This window comes from Cervus canadensis, chromosome 24 (genome assembly GCF_019320065.1).
Source record: "Cervus canadensis isolate Bull #8, Minnesota chromosome 24, ASM1932006v1, whole genome shotgun sequence".
NCBI classification, from domain to species: Eukaryota; Metazoa; Chordata; class Mammalia; order Artiodactyla; family Cervidae; genus Cervus; species Cervus canadensis.
In genome coordinates, this window is record NC_057409.1 from 17,352,445 (window position 1) to 17,374,846 (window position 22,402).

The 22,402-nt window shown below is 41.2% G+C and overlaps 2 protein-coding genes across 24 annotated transcripts in view; one reads left to right on the top strand and one right to left on the bottom strand.

The window, feature by feature from the left end:
• Window positions 1–2,987, bottom strand: part of FBXO36 (F-box protein 36) — a 92,745-nt gene extending 89,758 nt beyond the window's left edge. The window contains exon 1 of the mRNA XM_043445117.1: window positions 2,499–2,987. Coding sequence (XP_043301052.1) covers window positions 2,499–2,594 — 96 coding nt within the window. The 5' untranslated portion in view covers window positions 2,595–2,987. The remainder of the gene's footprint in view (window positions 1–2,498) is intronic.
• The window catches only part of TRIP12 (thyroid hormone receptor interactor 12), a 149,523-nt gene continuing 129,228 nt past the window's right edge, over window positions 2,108–22,402 (top strand). For 20 of the 23 annotated variants that reach the window (XR_006265138.1, XM_043445092.1, XM_043445099.1 and 17 more), the window contains exon 1: window positions 3,158–3,319. The gene's annotated coding sequence lies outside the window, so the exon portion shown is untranslated. Of the gene's footprint in view, window positions 2,217–3,157; window positions 3,320–3,556; window positions 3,582–3,915; window positions 4,030–22,402 lie in introns of those variants that run through there. The other 3 variants (XM_043445094.1, XM_043445095.1, XM_043445093.1) reach the window with 3 other exon arrangements.

Below are 22,402 nucleotides of genomic sequence, written 5' to 3' on the forward strand. Positions count from 1 at the left end.
AACGGATCAGATTTGAGAATTAAGCTATATTAACCTCAAGCTATATTCTCTAAGTTCCTTTTTTGAAAGAAAAAAAAATCATGGCATCAAGCTGTTAACCGGGAATGTCTCTACAAGCATTATTTGATGTCACTGTATAAGCAAGAAGACAAAGGAAATACTAACGTACAATATTTATATATTTTGGACTATGACAATGGTATGATGCTCTAACGAGAGATCTATATGCCTTTAAATCCAAGTCAAATGTGCAGCTATTTGGATTTAAAGCAAACAAAAATAAAAGCAATGAAAAAGAATAAAAAAGGGAATCACAGTAAAAGAAGCATCCATCTAAATCTGGAGCACATTTTGGATAATATACATCATTTTGGGGAATAAAGGCAGAAAGAAAGTGAGAGAACAAATGCACAGGAATCAATTTTAAAAAGTCACTCCAGAAAAAAGTCCATGTTATAAAAGACAATTCTAGTAATTCTAGTCTTTTAGTACTTATTTATGTCAGATCATCTCTCACTGGATGTTTAGTTTCCTGGGTTGAGACTTAGAAAAATTATATTATGGCTAGAAAATAACATATACTCAAGACCTTTGACTGAAAAGACTATTTTGGGGGTTTACTATTTTTTACAAGTTTTACTTTAACAAGAGAGTGAATTAATCAGATTTGAGATTAACTCTCACTGGCACAACTTGAATATACTCAGTCTGCTTTAAAAAAATAAAGGGAAAAGAACTTGAAAAGAATTTTATATACAAGCAACAGACAGAAAAAATATAGGGCCTGAAATAGACAAGAGTTTTTGATGTGTTTAAAAAAAAAAAAGAGAAAGAAAGAAAGAAAAAAAAAAAGAATAATATTGGGGGGTGGGGCAAGAAAAATTTCATGAGAGTAGTTGGAGGAAGGCATGTGCCTAAGTTAGACCAGGGAGTAAAGTCTGAAGAACACCAACAACAGAACCATTCTTGGGGAAAAGTAATACCAGGAGGACTCCTATGGTTAATTTTCTAAAAAAAGACAAAGGTAAACAGTATTCAGTTTGTTGAGGCTTACAACATAGAGTATAACAGGAAAAGAAACACTCAAAAAGAATTTTTAAAGAAAAGTTACGGAAATGACTGTAAAATGAAAATCATAACATTCTAACTTACTTGAAGTAGATAAAATAGAAAATGAAGTCAGACTACATATGATACTGCTTTCAATCGTTCATGCTAGATGTGAAGAACTGTTAGGATCATACACATTAAAGCAAATGTAAAATAGTCAATTCTAAAATAAATGTACAAAACAAGTAAATTGCAGCCTTTAGGAAATCCCAGTTCCATGGGCAAACATTTCTTATAAAGTGTTTAAGGAAAAATTTAAGTTCGACAGGCTATCACGTTTGTAATATTGACATTACGCATGTAATATTTAGAAATCTTAGATACAAAAGTAAAATACACATTATTCCTTTTTTAAAAGATGCTTTTGAAGCTACAAGTCAGTTTATTTTATTGAAGTGCTCTTGGAAAAACTGATGAAACAGTCAATACGTGCACCAAAATAAGTACGTTATACAGAATTCTAAATTTCATTTTACAGGAATACCATCAAGGAAAAGCGCAAGGTGCACGAATATCGCGGTGACAGGTGTTAAGTAAACTCAGCGAGAAAATCAGAAACGAGTTCCGAGTGGAGGCCCAGTTCAACTTGTAAGTTTCGTGGGCACAATAAATCATTCACGAAAGCCCACCTTAAACAGCTCAAGTAGTCAGAAAAATAGGCCGATGGTTACTCGAGCGATAACATAATCCGCGGTCTTATTGTTGTAGAGCAGATGTCATTTATGGGTGGGGCTGACGCGCAGAGCAGCTGAAACATTTTTGTACCAACCCCAGCCCCGCGCTCTTTCCCATGGGATAGAAGGGGCTCCAAAAAGGTAAGGGGAAAGCTCCCAACGCTCAATTCCTCCCAAAAACAAGGAAGTTTTTTTTTTTTTTTTTTTTATGTGGCCTTGGTATACACGTAAAAGCCCGCGATAAGATGTACAAAATCTCCCGTAATTAAACCCTACCCTGGAAAAAAAATCCTCCCTTTCTCCCCTCCCTGGCCGGCTCCTCCTCGGGACACTTGACTGAGTCTTTTCTTTCCCTCCTTCCCACGCTGACGGAGAGGCTGCACGCAAGCCGCGGACGACTGTTTTTCTTTTCGCGCGGAGGGAATTCGACGGGTAGGAACGCCGGGTGGCGGGAAGGGAGCGGGCGGCGTTGTGAGGAGGCCAAGAAGGCTCGCCGGATACCAGCGGGGCTGGGGGTTGGGAGCAAGGGACGACGCTGGCCGCCGGGCCCGCACGGGAGATTTAGGTGACGAGGGGAAATCTCCCGGCTCGGAGCTGGGACCCGGCGCTTCCGGCTAACGACCGGTCGCTCTCGGGCCTAGCGCGGCTCGCCTTCCAGGCTCCGCCGGGGCGGGCGGAGAGTTGGTAGGAAGGGAAACCGCGGCTCGCACTTGCCTGGAACCGGGTGACCAATAACTGGTAATAGTCTTTGCTCGGCGCTGGGCCTTGTCCTACAATTTCGAACAGAGTCTCCGGCAGCCACGACGCCATCTTGGGACGCCACCGCCGTCGCTAAGACAACCAGGAAGGGGCGGGGCCTGCTTGGGGTCACGAGGGCCACAGCCGTGGTTAAAAAAAAAAAAAATCGAAGCCTACTTTCGAGCTGGCGGGGTGTTTCTAGTTTTTGGGGGTGATTATCCCCTTCATCCGAGGGTTAGCAGGAACTCTTGAGCCGTGAAATATTCACCTTGAGGTCCCGGGTGACCCGGAGGGGAATTAGTTCCTGCTACCACCGAGGGGAGAGTGGGGAAGGCGGGGTGGGGGAGGCGGTGACCCCGGCGGAGGGATATCAAGCGAAGTCTCACATTCCCCTTCCTGGTCCCTCGAAGGGATCGGGAGGAGGTCGCAGGCCGCTGGGGGAAGTCGAGCCAGGCAGTGGCAAGGCGGCGGGGGGGGCGGGGTGGGAGGGGAGGGGAGGGGAGGGGAGGGGCGATGTGAGGAGCCGCGAGTAGGCAGCGGGGGGCCTGTCCCGCGGACGAGCACCGTCTGTCCGAGCCTCGGCGGGCAAAATAGTTCCCGGAGGGTGTTGGAACGGGCGGGGAGGGAAGAAGGCGGCGCGGGCGGAGGCGCACGCCGGGAGCGGTGCTGCGGCTCAGCTGATAATTGAAGGGACCCGAGGAGCCGCCGCCGCCGCCGCTTGGGGGGGGTGGGGGGAGCGAGGAGGAAGTTACTGCCGCGCCACCGAGTCCGGACTGGAGACTTTGGGGCCCAACTAGGTAATTGGGGCGCAGTTCCGAGCGGCGGCGGGGCCAGGCCTGGGTGGGGGGGAGGGGGCTGTGTTGAGGGGTTGAAGGGGGGGTGATGGGGGTGGGGGTGGCGGTGGCGGCGGGGAGGAGCTGGAACAGAAAGTCCCAGGAAGCCCGGTTGTGTCATCACCGCGATTCTGGTCCTCCCCCCCACCCGACCCCCACGCTCGGCCTGTTCCCGGCGGCAGCGGCGGCGGCGGGTCCGCGGAAGGACCGGGCCAGGGGTTGACGGGTTAGGCGCTCGAGGGAGAGAGACCGCGGCTGGAGGGGACCCGGGGCTGGGCGGGAGTCGGGGGTGAGGGGTGAGGGGGGCGGGGCGCTGGGTGCCCCCCCCCCCAACCATGAGGAGGGCCCCTTCACGGAACCTGGGGGGTAAAGGCGTGCGGGGTCTGGGGGAGCCCAGCGGGTGTCGTGTGTGTCGGGGGGGGCCGGAAGTGGGCTTTGGAGCTCGGAGGGCGTCTAGGAAGACAGAAAGTGGGGGGCCGGAAGTGCAGGTGGGGGGGTGTGAAAGACGGCCAGGGTTCCCCGGAAATGGGATGGGGGGCCCGGAAACCGGGAGAGGGGAGGCTCCGGGGCCAGGGAACGGCCCGGAAATGGAAACTAGGGAGCAGCTCGAGTGACAACAGTTGTGGGAAGCGAGGGTCAGAGGAGGGAGCGGCCGGAGTGACTTTTAGACCGCTGTAAGAGGTTTCCTGCAGACGGTGAGGGGGGAGACGGTTGAGGGCGGGCGAGGCTGCAGACGGTGGTCTGCGCTGGGCAGTTGTTTTTTCAGCCCGTGGGAAGTTGAGGCTTGACGGAGTGGGGACGCGGAGAGGGCGGCGGGGGGCGGCGTGAAACAGGCCGAGAAACTTGACCGAGAGGAGCGGAGCATCCTTCTCCATTGATCGGCGTGGAATTGAGGGTGGGGGTGGGGTTAGGACCTGTGGGGAGGGAGGTGGACCGGTTGTCACTCCTGTCGTATTAGTATTCAAAGCGAGTCAGGCGATTAATTTATTTATATGTGGATTACATAAAACCTATTATAACGTCTGTCCGTTCAGTTCACCCTCTCTCCATCCTCCTCCACAGTGAGTGGGTTTCCAGTTGTGGAACAAGTTAGAGGGGAGTGCAAATAACGGAGGTGATAGCGTCCCCCATCCTGTCCTTTCTCCGTGTCGGTCCCATCCTCAGAAATAAGCGAAATCTTTTCATTTGCTGGAGGAAGGGAGAAAAAGAAAAAAGAGATTTAAACACACAGGCAAATCGTGGCGGGAGGTCGAGGGGTAGCTTAGACATTTGAACTCCTGCGGGGGGACAGGGGGACGAGAGGGAATTGGGTGCCCCGTGTGGCGAGAAGAGGACGGAAGGGGCTGCTCCTAAACCCTTAAGACAGATTTGTTTGTTTTTGATAATGCCTTTTTTTTTTTTTAACTTTGTCTGAGGGGGAGGTTTAGCTTAAGCCCGGTATCTGGCGGTGGGTATGGTTTAATTGCTTCGTCGGGTAATTGGGGGGACAGAATGTGTCTGGAGGAACGTTGGTGTGTGTGGAATGGGGCGCGGGGTGGGGGGGGCGTTTAGTAGGGCAGTGGGCCTGTTCCGAGTGGACGTCTAACTGCTCCCCTGCTGTGTCCCTTCCTCGTCGGCCTTCCCCGATCTTGCCTGGGCTGCCAGATCACCCGATCCCCGGGCTTTCCTCGGTTTTGTAGGCCCTTCTGTGGTGTGTTGTTGAACTTTCTATTCCTCTCCAGTATCTAGCTATTTTTGGCGTTTCATTTGTTAAAAAGACCCGGCAAGTTGAGGCTCAGAATCTCGTCTAAAAAAAGCAAAACAAAACAAAAAAAAATACGGGGTAGAAACTTGAAAGAGCTATTGAGTGGGGTAAAAAACCGACGTTTGGAACAAAGGTCCTAGTTGTTAGAGAAAAAGGCAAGAGGCCTATATATGAAGCGTGTGTGTGTCTCGCATTTACTGGGGGGTGAGGGGGGACAGCAGTTAGGGTTATGGAGTGGAATTATCAGAAGTTTAGAAACAGTACATGGCAGAGGGTTTTATTGAGGCTTATTTTTTTTCATACAGAGAGCATGCAAAGAACTCAGTATGTGTGGATTTTAGAGTAAACACATATCTAACCCATTTCTAATTGTTTTAGAAACTTCCTGCTCCACGTTCAGCCTCAGAAGTACTGAACTCGTGTGGCTTTTATATCATCTTTGTGAAATTGTTTGGGGAGTTTTTATTTCATTTATTTGGAGTTTAGAGAGAGCACATTAAAATGGCTGAGGGTTGTGGGCTTTGTCCACATCACCCTTTCTATGAATGTGCCAATATCCATAAGAATTGAAGAACCGTAATTAAGGTTATCCTGGTTGCCCAGTAGTAAAGAATCCGCCTGCAGTGCCGGAGACTTGGGTTCAATCCGTGGGTGAAGATCCCCTGAAGAAAGAAATGGCAACCCACTCCGGTATTCTTGCCTGGGGAATCCCATGGACAGAGGAGCCTGGCGGGATACGGTGGTCTATGGGGTCACAGGAGTAGTTAGCGTCTAAACAAGAACAACAATTAAGATGATCACTGCTTCCATTCGATTCCCAGTTTTTCAGGAGTTTGAGCGGTTTTTAAGTCTGCTCAGCTGACTTAAACATTTACTGTTTTGTGTCTGTAAACAGGCATTTTGTTTTTCATTTACTTTCTAAAAGTTAGAACATGTTGGTAGTTAGAATTTCTGAAGGTGCTAAACAAAATTATTTTTTATGGTGAAGAACAGGATGCTTGGTCAGGATAAAAGCAATGCTTTCACCTAGCAAAGTAAATTTGAAGTAGTGTTTACTTTTCCATTCTAACTTTTGAGATTAGTGCATTTTTATTTGACTATGGTTGTATGATCCTGTCTGAGGTCATCATCCTAGCAAAGACGACACATGCTGGCCTAGGAATTCATAACACTGCCAGTTAGTAGCTGTGTGACCTTAAGTTATTATCTGACCGTATCTGATCTCCATTTGTTTGAATCTGTAAAATAGGAATGGATAATCTCTCTTTTACCTACTGGTTGGTTGTGAGATCCAGTGGATATAATGGCTGAGAAGAAATACAAACTGCTAAATAAGTGTAAGACAACTGTCATTAGCTTTAGAAAATTATATTATCTATTGTGAGGTAATTACAAAAAACTTGCATTAGTTGCAGTGGTGGAAGGTTGTCAATGTAAGGTAGGTTGGAGATAGGAAGTTATAACACTTTATAATATGAAATTGCTGTTTAATTGGTAGTGGAACTTGGACCCCAATTGTTATGTTACTTTTTTTTGCAGTGGTATGCTTGTTCACCATACCTTGTTAATTCTGCTGAGAGAAAGTTCAGACAGATTGCTTCGTGTTTTTATTGTGGAAAAAATTTGTTCCTGTTCTGGTTCGTGGCTTTTATGAAATTGACTTTGTAATATCAGAGACTACAATTAAGGATGGAGAAGGAAATGGCAACCCACTCCAGTATTCTTGCCTGGAAAATCCCATGGCGTCTCAAGAGTCGGGTTCGACTTAGCAGCTAAACGACCACCACAATTAAGGAAAAATATTTCAGAATCTTGGTCTGGTTTCTTTTACAGAATCTGGGGGAGTTTTTGTTTTTAATTTTTTTAAGGGAATGTGGGTGGGAATCTTTTCGAACAAACTGACATCAATTGCCCATTTATTTTTTGCATGTTTGGTGAGGTAATTGGATGGACTCAATTTGAAAAAGTAATTTGCTTGTTGCTTTTCGTTGCTTGTGGGCTTTTTCCTTCTTTTGAGTCATTTTAGGTTCACTTCAACTCACAAGTACTTATTCAAAAATTTCTATCCCATGATCTTTCCTTTTTATTTCTTTGTTATCTATGTATGCTTCATTTGGGGATTATAGTGCTAGGTTTGTTGACACATTGCTTTTGTTTCCCTGACTGGATTATAGGCTTCCTGAGGGCAAGGATTATCTCAGTGTCCTTGTGTTTTGCCTGAAGGTGTACTCATAAACCTGATTGAAAATAACACCTGTTTTCCTTCCCACTCCAAAGTGATAATGGTAGCCTGGCCATGCCAGCTGCAGCCAGTCTTCCTGCTTGCAAAGTTTCTTGGCTTCAGCAAGTCTTTCAGGGTGCTGTCTGGTTTAATGGTCAGCGTCTCACATCTTCCTGACTGCTGTGCCATCAGAGTGCCTGGACAGGGTGGAAGGGTAAGAATTTGGTGAATATTATATAAGACATAAAATTTGTAGGTTGTTATATAATCTTGGTGCTTTTAGCTCTTAACATGTGATGTTAGCTTTACATTTGTGTGTTTTTTTTTTTAAATTTTAAATTTTTTTGGTGCCTGGGTATAGTTCAGAAAGCTGTGCTATATGGATTTCTTAAAGGCATAAACCCCTAGCAAATTGTTCTTCAGTTTCTACCTGGTCTGCTAGATTTCTTTGTACACAGTGAGTGCTTGCTGTTATTTATGGTAAATAGATCTGTATACTGATACCGAGCCAGTCTTTTGGTTTGTATTTAAGTAGAACTTGGCTAATGTCCTGAATTTTTACAAATGCAGTTCTTTAATAAAATCTTAATCAGTACTATCCCAATTTATTGCTAGTTTCAGGGTATGGGCAAAAGAAGTTGTTTCCTAGATTGAGATAAATCTGCTCGATAGTTTTTCTCCTAGGACTTTTAGGTCTTTTTTGTGATTCTTGTAGTTTCAGTAAACTGGATTGGCCAGAAGAAAAAGCTACTCGAGTAGTCCATTATTTAGACTTAATCCATTTTGTCTTGAGTGTGCCGAGAAGCTGTTAATAGTCAGTTTTGGAGTTATGCTTGATTTAAAAAGCTATTCTAGGGGCCTAGAGTTAAAAAGCTGCCTTTTGCTCCGATCTTTCATTAAGGAACAGTGCTGTTAAAGTGAGTATCTGATTTGAAGGTAGAAGACTTGGGTTCCAGTTCTGGCAGTGCGTTTTCTGTGTTTGTGACCTTGGGCAAATAATGCAACCTTTGTGAACTTCAAGTGCCTAATGTGAAAAATGTGGTTATGGCCACCATATCAGTGCTAGGCACTGTATTCAGGAATCAGGCTACAAAGATGGATTGGAACACAGCCCTTATTCCCCTGATTCATCCCTGCATTGACCACTACTGCCTCATTTATTTAACACTGTTCTACCTAGAACATACTTTTATAATGTGTGTAGGTGTTCTACTTGAAGATATTTGAGTATAGAATAGTATTCCTTAGTAGATTATGAATTTCTTGAAGTTAGTCTTTCCTCTTTTATCCATAGAAGCAAGCACAGGGCCTGTCCCATAGTAAAGACTCTTTTAATGTTTATTGAAGGAATAAGTTGTGAGAATAAGATTCTGAAAGTGAAAATATTTTGTAATGGTTTAATGTAATGTCCTATTTGTTTTGATAAGCATTTTGGATCACTGTTATGCTAATGAGATTTTGGGGAGTTTTCTTTTTTAATCTCTTGATATATATTTTAAAGACTGCAAGTTACGTTGAATCATATTTAAAAAATTAGGGCAAGCCACTTCACATTATTTAATTGTCCACTGTTTGCATGAAATAGTTGATCATTTAAATGTTTCATTGAGGACTTATGTTTTGAGACAGTGCATATTTAAGTACAGAACTGAATTTTACACATCATTTTAGTTTATTCTGTTTCTTTTTAGAAAGGATATATTTATTTCTATAAATATGATGTTATTACCCATACATGGATTTTTGAATGCTGTTTATAAGCTGAAGTGTCTATCAACAAGCCTTCAAAACTTGAAATTATAGCATTTCAGTGTGTGTTTTAATCGCTTGTTGGCTGTCATAACCAGTGAATGAGTTCCACCCTGACTTTACAACTCCTACTCATTCCACCCATGGGCAGCATTCTGAATAAATAGATGGACCTTGTGCTGTCGTCTTAAGGTCACATTAACTCATCTTCAAGTCCTCATACTGGTGAACAGGTGTGATGCCCTGAAAACCCAAAGTGAGTTTGTATGGATAACCTGTTTGAAATTCACTGTTGACTTGTAATATAAGCTGCCTTGTGTCCTTAGAGAGCAGGTTCATGGAGATCATATGAAGGGCCTTCCCCAATCTCCCTTTAAAAAAAATTCTCAAAACTTTAGTGCTTGTAGTTGCCTTGTAAACAGCAAATGTGTGAAAATGCTACAACTTCTGCTATGGCCCCAGTATTTTGTAATCCTGTTTTGCACTCTTGGCTGTGGGCAGTCAGAGGAGCTGCCTCTTCCTCTCTGAAAACACCCGGGAGCTTCATTCGTGCTGAGACTTTGATTGTCTCTCTACTTGGATTGGTACCTTTCCACCCTCTCTGTAGCTACATACACTCTTAACTTTCTTTCAGTAGCTCCTGTTAAGATTTTCAGTCTTCACTCTTCCGCTCCCTTCTACAGCATTTGTTTCACTGATGACTTTTACAGTCTTGCTAGTTGTTTACATCTTCTTTATGAGATCTTTGGCTTCTTGAGAGTAGAGGTCTCATTCTTTTCTCCTCGCAGAGGCTGGCACAAGTCTGCACATAATGTGTCATACATGGCAGATGGCAGTGGTAGAGTTCCTTCTGGTGACACATTAAAGAACTATATTGTGAAATAATAGTATTGACATAGTCTACTGTCAGCTTGGGCTTCCCAGGTGACACAGCAGTAAAGAACCCACCTGCCGATGCAGGAGATAGGGGTTCGATCCCTGGGTTGGGAAGATCCCCTGGAGTAGGAAATGGCAACCAACTCCAGTATTCTTGCCTGGAAAATTACATGGACAGAGGAGCTTGGTGGGCTACAGTCCAGGGGTTTGCAAAGAGTCTGACAGGACCGAGTGCATGCACACGCTGTCAGCTTGCAGGGTCTTAGTTCCCCAATCTGGGATTGAACCTGGGCCCTCAGCAGTGAAAGTGCAGAGTCCTGACCACTGAACTGCCAAGGAATTCCCTCAACTTGCTTATTTCTAGTTTTTCAGGGTTTGGCAGCTGAAGGTAGGATCCTAGAATATAAATTTCTCAGAATTAGGCTCATTAAAATCAGCTTCTTAAGGGATTGCTAAAGTACTAGACTGTTTTAGTGACTTGGACACCCCAGGTTTAGCATTTGGGGATTATGGTTATTAGTAGATGAAAGTTTGTCAGTTCATGTTTTATCAGGTGCTTACTGTGCACCATAGGACTGTTTTGGGGGAAATGCAAAAGGGACTCAGGATGTAGTTTTTGTCTTCTGAGTTTTGTTACGTTTCTTTTAGTTGATAATCACTTTTCAAACTGACTTGATAACTATGTATAAGTAGCACAGAGAAGTATTCTGTAGATATTCTAAATGCAGGTGTTTTGCATTTAGAAAACTTGATATGAGAATCTAAATTAAGAAACCAGATGAATTAGGGCATGCTTTTTTGGCCTTGCTGAATGAATTGTTGGAAGTGCCTCCATTGCACAAATATTTCATCAGCAGCAAACGCATGTGCATTTCTGGTTCCATATAAGGTCTGCCCTCTTGTAGAGTGCTGAGGAGAAGTAAGATTGATAAAATGAGATCTTTTATTTAAAAATGTACTAATATTGCAGATGAGTTCAGACTATGTCAAAAGAACACAACATATAACATCATACATATTTGTTTTTAAGTGCAAAGTTAAGTTTTATATAGCGAGTACTCAAGTTTAGAGAGAGATTGAAGTTGTCGAGGAAGACTTTATGAACAGAGGAGGGACTTGAGCTGGCCTTGATACTTGGATAGATGTAGGAGGGTGGGGAGCTTAAAAGTGGAGTTGACAAAGATCTAATGGTAAGGTAAACTGGCCCTCTGAAGGAGAGGGTCCACATTTATGAAATTTAGGCTGAGATTATTGAGGTTCTGAAATGGGAGATTAAGAAATTCAGTATAACAAATAAACATGTTGAAGTTATGGTTGATGAATAGGCAGTGACAGCATGAAAAAAATGTACAAAAATATTTAATTTGTAAATGAACTGAAAAAAGTAAAAGTGCCTTCAGATCTTATCTTTCTATGAAATTGCTTCCTTTCTAGGACTGCATATAAGGGTCTTTGTGGTCACTTTTGAGGCAATAGAAGCAGTGGAGGTAAAGCTTACTTCTTGTTCAGTTTCCCTACTTGATAGTTTTGTTCAGTAGGCAGGAGCTCGTATCTAGATGATTCCCACTGCCCCTGTGTTCAGTCACAGGATTCTTCCTTTAGTGGAAGCAGGCGATCATCATCTCCTAACACATTCAACTACTGTTTATTCTGAGATTTAAAAAAAAAAAAATCAGTACTGTTTAAGAATACATGTTTCTTGTGAGTTAGTAATTTATCAGTCTTATTTATGGGGAACCTTTTGTTTAGTGTCTACTGCTCTAAAACTGTTTAAAACAAAAGCAAATTGTGGTTTTAGTATGTACATATTTTTCAAATCCCTGATAGCTCAGTTGGGAAAGAATCCACCTGCAATGCAGGAGACCCTGGTCCGATCCCTGGGTTGGGAAGATCCGCTGGAGAGGGGAAAGGTTACTAACTCCAGTATTCTGGGCTGGGGAAATCCATGGATTGTATAGTCCATGGGGTCACAAAAAGTCTGACAGGACTGAGTGACTTTCTCTTTCACTTTATTTTTTCAAAGGTGGAAATTAATATTACCCAGTTTAATCAAGTGAAGTATTTTAGTAAAATATTTCCCTTGCTCTCTGGTTGATGTCACAGTAGATTGTTACCCATTTTATTAATAGTTTTACAAAAGTGCATACAACAGGATTTCAAAAATGGAAAATGAGGTTAGATGTGGCTGAAGGGAAACTAAAGCAAAAGAGAATATTTTATTTGGGGGTGTGGTAGCCATAATATTTAGCTTTCTTTAGCAGCTTTTGTTTCTAGCATATTCTTGTAGACTTTGATGACTGCAGTTTGGATTAATTTGATCTTTTTGCTTATGTGGGGACAGCAGAGATGCTAGCTGTTATTGCAAGTTTATGACTTAAAATAGTATCCGTTAAGGCTGTATAGGCCAAAATTTGTGGGGTTTTGTGGATTTGAGTTAAAGCATTTGTGAGGTGTCAGTGTTTTACTGCTACAACAGGCAGCAGTAGCTATTTTTCTGCAAGACAGCCCTGCAGCTTCCCAGTTTTTTCCTTTATCAAGCACATATTTCCATTTCTTCTACTTAACCAGGGAAAGCAGCTTAGTCTCCAAAGGAGATCAGACCTGGTCTCTACCAGCAGCATTTGGGCCCTTCTCCCAGCAGATGGCAACAAAAATTAGGCTCATTTCTGAGAAGATTGAGTAAGTCTTAACTTTGTGATCAGACCTGTTTGCTAGTTATTTCTCAACTCTGATTAGGTATGCTAGTGTTGATTTTTACCTTTTAACCTCAAAATAACTTTTGTTATAAAGCTAGACTTAATTGCAGAGTTCGTCTTTTCACCCTGCCTTTTGACAAGTTTTGCCCTTCCATTTGCTGCCGTGAGGTAAGACTTGGGGAATTTCAGCCTTTGCTGTGGCGCTGTAAGGTAATCTGCTGCTGCCTCTTCGGACCAGCTAGTATTACTTTCAGCTGCCTGGAAGTTAGGCCATGCCTTTTTTTTTTTTTCCCCAGGTGTCTTCTCACTATACAAACTAAGTCCAACTGAGACGAATTACTGGAGATAATAGCCCATCATATGGGATTTTCGTTGTAGCACCTCTTTAAGGTGATACTCAGTTTATATTTCTTGCATCAGCTGAGGATTTGGTGAAACTTAATGTTTGCTGGAATAGCTGCTTTTTTTTTTCTGTTCTGTGGAATGGGCCTTCTGCTTCAGTCATGTGTTTACTTATAATCAGTATGTTAACTTTTACTAAAAGAAAATTAAGATGATTTATAATTAATGCAGTTAACGAGTTTGCTATATTTAGAGAAACTCAAAACTTTTTCAGGATACTTGCTGAATTTACTTAAACATTTAATGCTATAGTAAAGAATTTGGGCTATTAGGTTCAAGGGAAGAAATTATCTTGGTTTCAGCAACCACTGCATTGAGTGTGTGTGTGTGTATTCATCTTTTAAAGGTATTTCTTGGGCTTCCCTGATAGCTCAGTTAGTAAAGAATCTGCCTGCAAATGCAGGAGACCCTGGTTTGATTCCTGGGTCAGGAAGATCCCCTGGAGAAAGGCATAGGCTACCCATTTCAGTATTCTTGGGCTTCCCTTGTGGCTCAGCTGGTAAAGAATCTGCCTGCAATGCGGGAGACCTGGGTTCGATCCCTGGGTTAGGAAGATCCCCCGGAGAAGGGAAAGGCTACCCATTCCAGTTTTCTGGCCTGGAGAATTCCATGGACAGTCCATGGAGCCACAAAGAGTCAGACATTACTGAGCAACTTTCACACACACAAAGGATTTGGGAAGTTTCCATATTAAAAGAATTTTAAAGTTAGGAGTGGATTACTCCATAGTTCTTTTAAGAAATGTGAAATCCAGGACTTAGTAAAACCATTTTTCTAAAAATTTCTGCAATTATTTCTGTTTAAGGGCTATTATTAGCATCATGATACAAGAGAAGAAATTATCTTGGTTTCAGCAACGACTACATTGATCTTTTTTCCTGTGGGTGTGCATTGATCTTTTAAATTTATTTCTTGAATTGTATTAGCAATATTCTCAAACCTAGAAAAGAACCATTTAAAACATCTCTGTTCTCAGTGAAGTTAGTCTGAAGTTAGCAGTGGAGATAGAATTAGTGTATGTGAATAATAAGCAAATAATATGTATTTATAAGCAGCTTTGGTCACTGTTTCAAGCCTTAGGTTAAGGTTTGGGATTATGAAGATGGACAGATGTGGTCCTTGACCTTGAGTTTATAGTTTTATTAGGAGGGGGTTGGTAAACTCAGGGACGAAATTAATCATAGAAACTCTTAAGCCGAATTCTGAGACATTACTCATGCCTCATCAGGTGACTATCTGTTTGAAAAGGAGAACACAGTAAAAATATTACCCAGGTATTTCTCAGAATAGTTGTTTTAGCTGCATCCATGCATACTTGCCCACACTGAGTTCTGAATTCAGTTCCTTATTATCTTTGTCATGTGGCTTTCACTGTAAATACATATAATATAGTCTGATAGTGAGCTAAATCAGTCCAGTAGTGTGGGAGATTAACATCATCATCATAAAAAAGATTTCATGAATTAATGTACCAGCAGCTCCCTTCTATTGAATTCTTTGCTTGGTACACTGATGTTTTACATAGGTTAATGTTAACTGGAGTGTCTCGGGATAGGGTGGGGAGCTGGGTGGGGTGGAGATGGAGAGGCGAGTGGATGAGCCAAAGAGCTGGGCATTTTAGACAGGGAATGTGTGAAGGTGGATGAGTCTGTAGCAGAAGAGGGTGTCAGTTTTCAGAAGTGGCAGAGGAGAGTTAAATGTATTAAGTAAATATATTTTGCTTTCTGTGTTTATTTTAATGAGTTCTTTGCCCCATATTTTTACATAAGGAAAATAGCCATATTCTTACTATGCTTTGAGTATCCCTGGGTTAGAATTCCAATTGGAATAACAGCAAAAATAAAAATATAGTAGAAAATAAGATTAATACCTGTGCATACATTTACATGAACATCTTATTTCTCCTTAAAGTTGGCATTTTTTGGTAACTTTTTATTTTGTATTGGGATATAGCCGATTAACAAATAACGTCATGATAGTTTCAGGTGGACAGCAAAGGGACTCAGCCGTACCTATACATGCATCCATTCACCCCTAAACTCCCCTCCCATCCAGGCTGAAAGTTGACATTTTTATCCTATAATTTTAATCAGTTTTTACAGAAAATGTTGCTTTTCCATAGCTATGCACATGTATATGTTTTGAAGGAAGTGTCGTATAGAAAGATTATGGACTTCAAGGCTAGACACTGTTTAAACAAGGTCCCCATATTCTAGCTGTGTGATCTTGGGCAAGTCATTTAAACTCTCTGAGGTATAGTTTACTTGGTTATAAATGCGTGCTGTTAGGATTGTTCATAAATAGTATACACTTGATAAATAGTAGCTGCTGCTATTTTTAATGATAAAATATATGTTAATTTGACTCTTTGGGGAAGGTGTACATGGTGTCATCTTTCAGAGCAGGGGTCAGCAAACTGTTTTTGCAAGGTGCCAGATGGTTAATATTTTTGGTTTTGCAGGTCAGCTCTTAAAGGGTTTAAAAAAAAAAAAAAAACGGCCAAATCAGCCGTTTCGAAACTTACAAAATGAGGTGGTTGGCCAGAATTGGCCTGTGGGCTGTAATTTGCCAACCTCTGCTCCAGAATATTACTAGCTGCTTTTTTACTTTGTTCATAGGAATTTGAAATGCTCTCTGTATGTTTCAAAGATAACATGATGATGTGTCAGTGATAAAGGAGTTTAGGGTAAGTGGCTAAGAGCAGACATTGGGATCAACTTAAATTTTGGGTCTAATACTGTTACCAGTGTGACTTTTGTCAATTTTGGCTTCAGTGTCCCACCTGTAGAATAGGAATAGTAATAATCGTCCCTATCTTAGGCTTGTTTTTAGAATTAAATTAGTTAATATGTAGAAGTTTTAGAACAGCATAAGTGCTCAGTGTGTTAACTGTTGTTAGTAATCATTCTTTTTTGAGAGGAAGCATTTTTATTTTCTTATATTGATAAAACAACAGGTTTGAGAAAGAGAAGATCGATGTCTCTGATATACTGGAATTACTTGAGTGACAAGAGTTTTAGGTTTTGAAGCAGGAGATTGTTTGAAGCAGGAGTATTGGTAGACTGCAATGAGATGGTCTCTCGTTGGGTTCCAGTTTCCTAGTGTTTGACCCTGGGCAAGTTGATTAACATGCAAATTATAGAAAATACGGGGTTGGCCAAAGAGTTTGTTTGGATTTTTCCATAAGATGTTATGAACTATGTGGCCAACTCAATACAAAATTTACAGAATTCCTTTGAGTTCTTAATGAGAGTGAAGTATTAAGCACAGTGCCTGGTTCATAGTTAAGCAGTTGCTATATTACATTTTTTTTGACTAAGATACTGGCTTCTAGAAGAAATTTAATAGTAGCTTTTATTCTAGTAGTTTTTCTAAATGATAACTTATTTTCACATTGTTTTGTATATGTTTTGTATATATTGTTTTAGTGTATGAAGTTATACTTGACTCTGTAAATTTATTATTTTTAAGATGTTGTAATTTTGGTGTTGAGTAAATTTAATAGTTAAAATGAAACTTTAAAGATTGAAAGGAAAAATATCCCTGGCCTGGTAATATGTACATTAAGTGTTTTGAAAAGCTTTTTGGGGAGTAATATCTACATTTGATCTAGGTTCACAGGTTTATAAAAATGTTGTAAAAGTAGTGTAAGGAGTATCCCATATTCCCTTTCTCCACTGTCAGGGTCAAGGTTTTGTTGTTGTTAATCAGTAAAAATTTAAAGAAATGGATGTAGAATCTACTGCAAAAAGGTCAGTATGGTGAACATGTTGTTTTTCAGTGTGGTTCTTTACCAGAGTTTATGTGCTTTTCATTTTTCAGAGTGCTGTGAGTGCACCAGAATGTCTCATTCCTGACTCTTGGCTGTCATTGGTGAACAGTATTACCTTGAGTCTTAAGGTTCTCATTGGCAGTTGGACATTCCTAAATGCCCTGCTTTTTAATAGACTCACTTGCTTTGCTTTGTTTAGTAAGTGCCTTCCCTGTCCCCTCTAGTCGATGGGCTTTGCTTTGTTTAGACCCACTCCCCCTAGCTTTTATTATGTGTTGAGTTACAAAACTACTTGTTAGAATCGTGTATTATTTAGGTAAGTTGAGAGTGAAGACTTGTGCCACCCCCCCGCCCTTTTTTTTAAAATATTTATTTGGCTGCACCAGGTCTTAGTTGAGACACACAAACTCTTAGTTGCAGCATGTGGGATCTTGTTCCCCCAATCAGGGATCAAATCCCGGGCCCCCTGCATTGGGAACTAGGAGTCTCAGTCAGTCATTGGACCACTAGAGAAGTCCTCCCATGGTTTTTAGAGTGAAAATTCTTATAACTCAAAGGTATTTTTAAGAAGTATATTAGTTCTCAGCACTTCCTTTTTTTTTTTTTTTAAAGTTGAGGGGATCAATAAGGCCTTTTAAAAATAGATTAAACCTCTGGTTTCTGAAAATAGTAAAGAAGAAAATAAGTACTGTAATATCTGCAGTAAGTAAGGGCCTCTTGTATACCAGGCAGACATATGCAGAACTTGTCCTTTCATCTCTCTCTAAATGCCTAAAATTCCTAATTTCATTCCTAAATTTCCTGAATTCCTAGATGTCTTTCCCTTTGCCTATCATTCCTTAGTAGTGGCTCCCACTGTCTGTACTTGCCGCTTGAAGAGTCTTATTAGGTAAGAGGACTTAAACATTTTTAAAAAGAAACTTCTAAGTTTACAGTAGTAGTTTCAGATTTACAGAAAAGTTGTAAAGATAGTTACCCTATACTCCTCCCCAGTTGTTGTTGTTGTTGTTTTTTGCAAGATCTTGTATAAGTTTGACTCAGCTAGTAAACCAGCACCGATGCATCACTACTGCTCATACGAGGTGGGCTTCCTTAGTCTTCACCTGATGTCTCTGTTCCAGGATGCACCCAGGGTGCCACGTTACATTTGGTGAGCAGCTTTTAAAACCTCTTCAATTTTGGAGGCATGCATTTCTGATCATAAAGTACAGAGTGATAGTTAAAATCTGAATGAAGAAAAAGGAAAATTAAGAAACATGATCTTATCATTTTTGTATTTTCTTCTAGCTTGTTTTAATACAAATGGGTCCATATTATGTTTTCCCCCACCCATGCCTTTGTGATGAACATTTTCCTAATTTATTATTAGTTCTTTATTACTTTGTTTTTATGTGACAACATTATTTATCCAATCTCTAGTCCTTTATTAGATTTTTTAAAGAACTGTTATTATGCTTCAAGGAATAGTTCTGTACCTAAAGCCAGTTTTTAAACAAGGTGTCTCCCTCCCTTGTGTGTTGTGTTAACTTGGGAAATGTACTGTGTGTGTGAGGTCAGTGTGTGTGAGGTGTGCGTGTGTGTTGTGGCACTCCATGGAAGAGTTGGAAGGCAAGAGTCTTGTGTGGGCTGGCCCTGCCCACTTCTTTGACGTCATCTCCTGTGTCTTTTACCTTTGACTGGTTCTACTTGTTCCAGCATTCTGCCTGGAATGCTCTTCTAGATCTTACCTGGCTGTTGTCTCACGCATGAGGTCATGAGGTCTTGGCTCAGATGTTAGCACTCACAGCAGCTTTACTTTGTCACCCTATCCATAGTCAATTCATTTATCGGGTAGGAACATTTCACCTGCAAGTAATAGAAAACTTGACTAACAGGGTCTTAAACAGATCAGGGTTTAATTTTTTTCATGCAACATGGTTTAGCCGTACAGTGGTTTGGACCAGGCTCTGTGTTTTTCTGTTTTGCCTTTCATAGCACGTGGTTCTCTTGGACACCACAGATAATCATGGCTTGAAGTATGTCATGGCTTGTCTATTTCACATTCAAGGCAGGACAAAGAGGAGGACTTTTTTTTACTTCAGAAAGCAGAACTCTTCCTAGCATACCTCCTCATACCTCTTACTGAGCGGAACTGAGTCATACCTTTGGCAAAAACAAAACACTAATATATTTTTAATTTTTTACTTCAAAGTATTTTTGTGCAGAGGTAGTTTTAGACCACTTGGCTTTTAAATTCTTTGAACTGCTGTACATGATAAGATACATGTGTGTAACTGAAATAAATTTCACAAATGATTCTTAACTGTTACACATGCTACTATTGATAATTTCTGTTCTCTATTTTGAGGAGAATTTTTGGCTATGACTTTTTATGATGGAGGATTCTTAACTTTTATTGTGATAAGGGCTTTAGCAGTCTGAAGCTGTAGGCTCCTCAGAGTAATATATATATATTTTTTAACATTTTATTTATTTATTTGGCTCTGCCGGATCTTAACTGCAGCATGTGAGAACTAGTTTCCTGACCAGGGATCGAACCCAGGACTCCTGAACTGAGAGCATGGAGTCTTTGCCACTGGGCCACCAGGGAAATCCCCAGAGTAATATTTTTAAACTCGTAAAGTCAATGCATAAGAGAAAACCCAAATACATCAGAATGTTATAATTTAGCTTGTGATTGTGTGCTCAGTTGTGTCTGACTCTTTGTGACCCATGGCTGTGGGTTTTCCTCGGCAGGAGTACTGGAGTGGGCTGCCATTTCCTCCAGGGAATCTTCCCAACTCAGGGATCAAACCTGTATCTCTTGCATCTCCTTCACTGGCAGGCAGATTCTTTACCACTAGCGCCATCTGTAAAGCTGAAACTCTAGCTCTCAAACTGTTAAATTAGTTTGTTGTTGTAATGGTTCTTTATTAGCACCTTCAATAACATAATCTAGCAGCTGTTCAAAGTAGTGATGAGTGTAAATGATATTTTGAAGTATTTTCAACAATTGTAATGTGATATGATAATATCTGATTTCTCTTGGTGCAAAGTCAGGGTACTGCCAATAACATTGTGGTTTCTTGCCTGTTCATGATAGAAATGTTAAATTTCAGTGAGAGGTTAGTGAAATGAAGTTTTTCAGTCCAAGTTTGTGAACCTCTTTGATTATAAATCCCTGGTGTAAGTTGCTTTCAAGGCGCTAATCTTGCAGTTTGAGGAAAACACTGGCTCTGGCCCAACCATGACTCATGTCCTACAGCCAGGGGAGTAGCTTACTTCCTTGGAGGTGAGGAAGTTTGTACTCCTTGTAAGGCAGGATTCTTCGAGCAGGAAGGAGAAATGGGGTTTTGGTAGGGAATACTGTCTTCTACCTTCTCCTGACTGTAGTTTCCTCCTTCATTCTCTTGATTGCTTAATTTTCTCACACTGTTAGCTTATTTGCTGTTTGTCTGCCTTCCCTAGGATAGGGTCTTCCCATGTGGCTCAGTGGTAAAGAATCCACCTGCCAAGTAGGAGACGTGGAGTTCAGTCCCTGAAGTGGGAAGATCCCCTGGAGGAGGGCATGGCAACTCACTCTAGTATTCTTGCCTGGAAAATCCCATGGACAGAGAAGCCTGGTGGGCTAGAGTCCATGGGGTCATGGAGTCGGACATAACTTAGGGACTAAACAACAGCAGCTGCCTTCCTTAGTAGAATATACATTCCAAGAGAGGAGAGACTGTCTTACTTACCCTTTTCCCCCAATGCCTAGACCCTTTGAAGTAGGGTAATCAATAATTATTTGTTAAGTAGCTGAGTAAGACCTGGCAGTCCCACTTAAGGGCTAACAAGATGAGGCCTCGATGTCCTCTCATTGCCACCCTCCCCCAAAACAGGTGCAACTGATGTAAAGGCTTAAAAGTGAGAGCATTTATGTAAAGTCACTGCTATGAAGTGCTATACAAATGAGATGTTTTTCCTTAATGGAAGATTGTAAACTGACTTGTGTTCATATGATTCCTCTCCTTGCATTTTTAGAAGTGTAGGGTGTATCTCAGATAGTTTGTAAACTTAAGGAGCAGATATATTTTTGAAAAAATGGTACAGAGGAATAAAAAGTAAATTATTCTTGGTAATGAATTGTAGTCTCAGGACATTAAATGTCCCTGGAGTTAACCTTTTTATCCCCCATTCCCCAAACCCCTTTAGCCTTAAAATTATCTGCTTTCTCTCTAGCAGGCATTCTTTCCTTTTTAAAGTGGGTTGACTTAAAATGCAGCAAACCTGTTTAATGAAAGTGCCGAAAGAATTGGTTGCTAGCATTCATTTTAAGTTGGTGGTTAGTCACATCTTATTTAAAGGTTTTCTTCAAGCAGTATTCCTGACTTACAAGACACATCAGTACCCTTTGTGTAGTTAGAGCATGAACATATGTTGATAGAATAAATACGTTTTTTTCCAGTCGCCATAACTGTCTTGAATAGCTCCTCCTCAATCTTCAGGTTTAGTTAAAAAGCTTAGTTAAAAGGTAAACCAGTCTGGAGAAGGAAATGGCAACCCACTCCAGTACTCTTGCCTAGAAAATTCCATGGATGGAGGAGCCTGGTGGGCTACAGTCCATGGGGTCGCAGGGAGTCGGACACGACTGAGTGACTTCACTCTCACTTTCTTAAAAAAAAAAAAAAGAAGAAAAGGTAAACCAGTACTTAGTTTTGCATCACAGGGCTTTGTGAATCCTAGAAGAACTTGGGGGGCAAGTAAGTGAAGCTCCAATACTTTGGCCACCTGATGTGAAGAGCCAACTCGATTCATTGGCAGAGACCCTGATGCCAGGGAAGATTGAGGACAGCAGGAGAAGGGGGCGGTAGAGGATGAGATAGTTGGATAGCATCACTGACCCATCAGACATGAGTTTGAGCAAACTCCTGGAGATAGTGAAGGACAGGGAAGCCTGGCACAGTGCAGTTCAAGGGGTCGCAAAGAGTCAGATATGACATCGACTGAACAGCAGCAAGAGATGTTCTATCCATGTTGGATTTATTGTTTGCTTTAGAAGAAACATCATATTGCTTAAATTCATTCAACGTCAAGTACTGTGGAATTTAACAGTAAAATGTTTGTTAATTCTTATGCTAAAACTTGTGGTTTTCATCTTACTTTTACATTTAATGGACTGTGAAGTAGTTCAGTTCAGTCACTCAGTTGTGTCCAACTCTTTGCAGCCCTGTGGACTGCAGCACGCCAGCCTCCCTGTCCATTGCCAACCTCTGGAGTAGAGAAATGTCATTAGTTTAGAGAATAGGAAGATATGGTGTAAGTCATAAGGAAATCAGGTTTTCAGTGAGGTTTTAGTACCTGCCTTAGAAATGCACTGTGCTATATTTAGGAGTTATTTCATTCTTAACAGATGATGATCATCTTTAAAAAGTCAGTTGGTTTATAGTACTTCCCAATACTTGTGGAGAAAGAGCCTGGCATATCATACTTGGTTGGCGTATTTGAAGGTTTAAAAGCAACAGATTGAAGGGTTTCCTTTCTATACAATACTTTGGAAGGCAGGAAATATTTTCAGAGCAAAGTGGGTTTTTTAAAATAGCTTTATTGAGATAAAATTCATATGCCA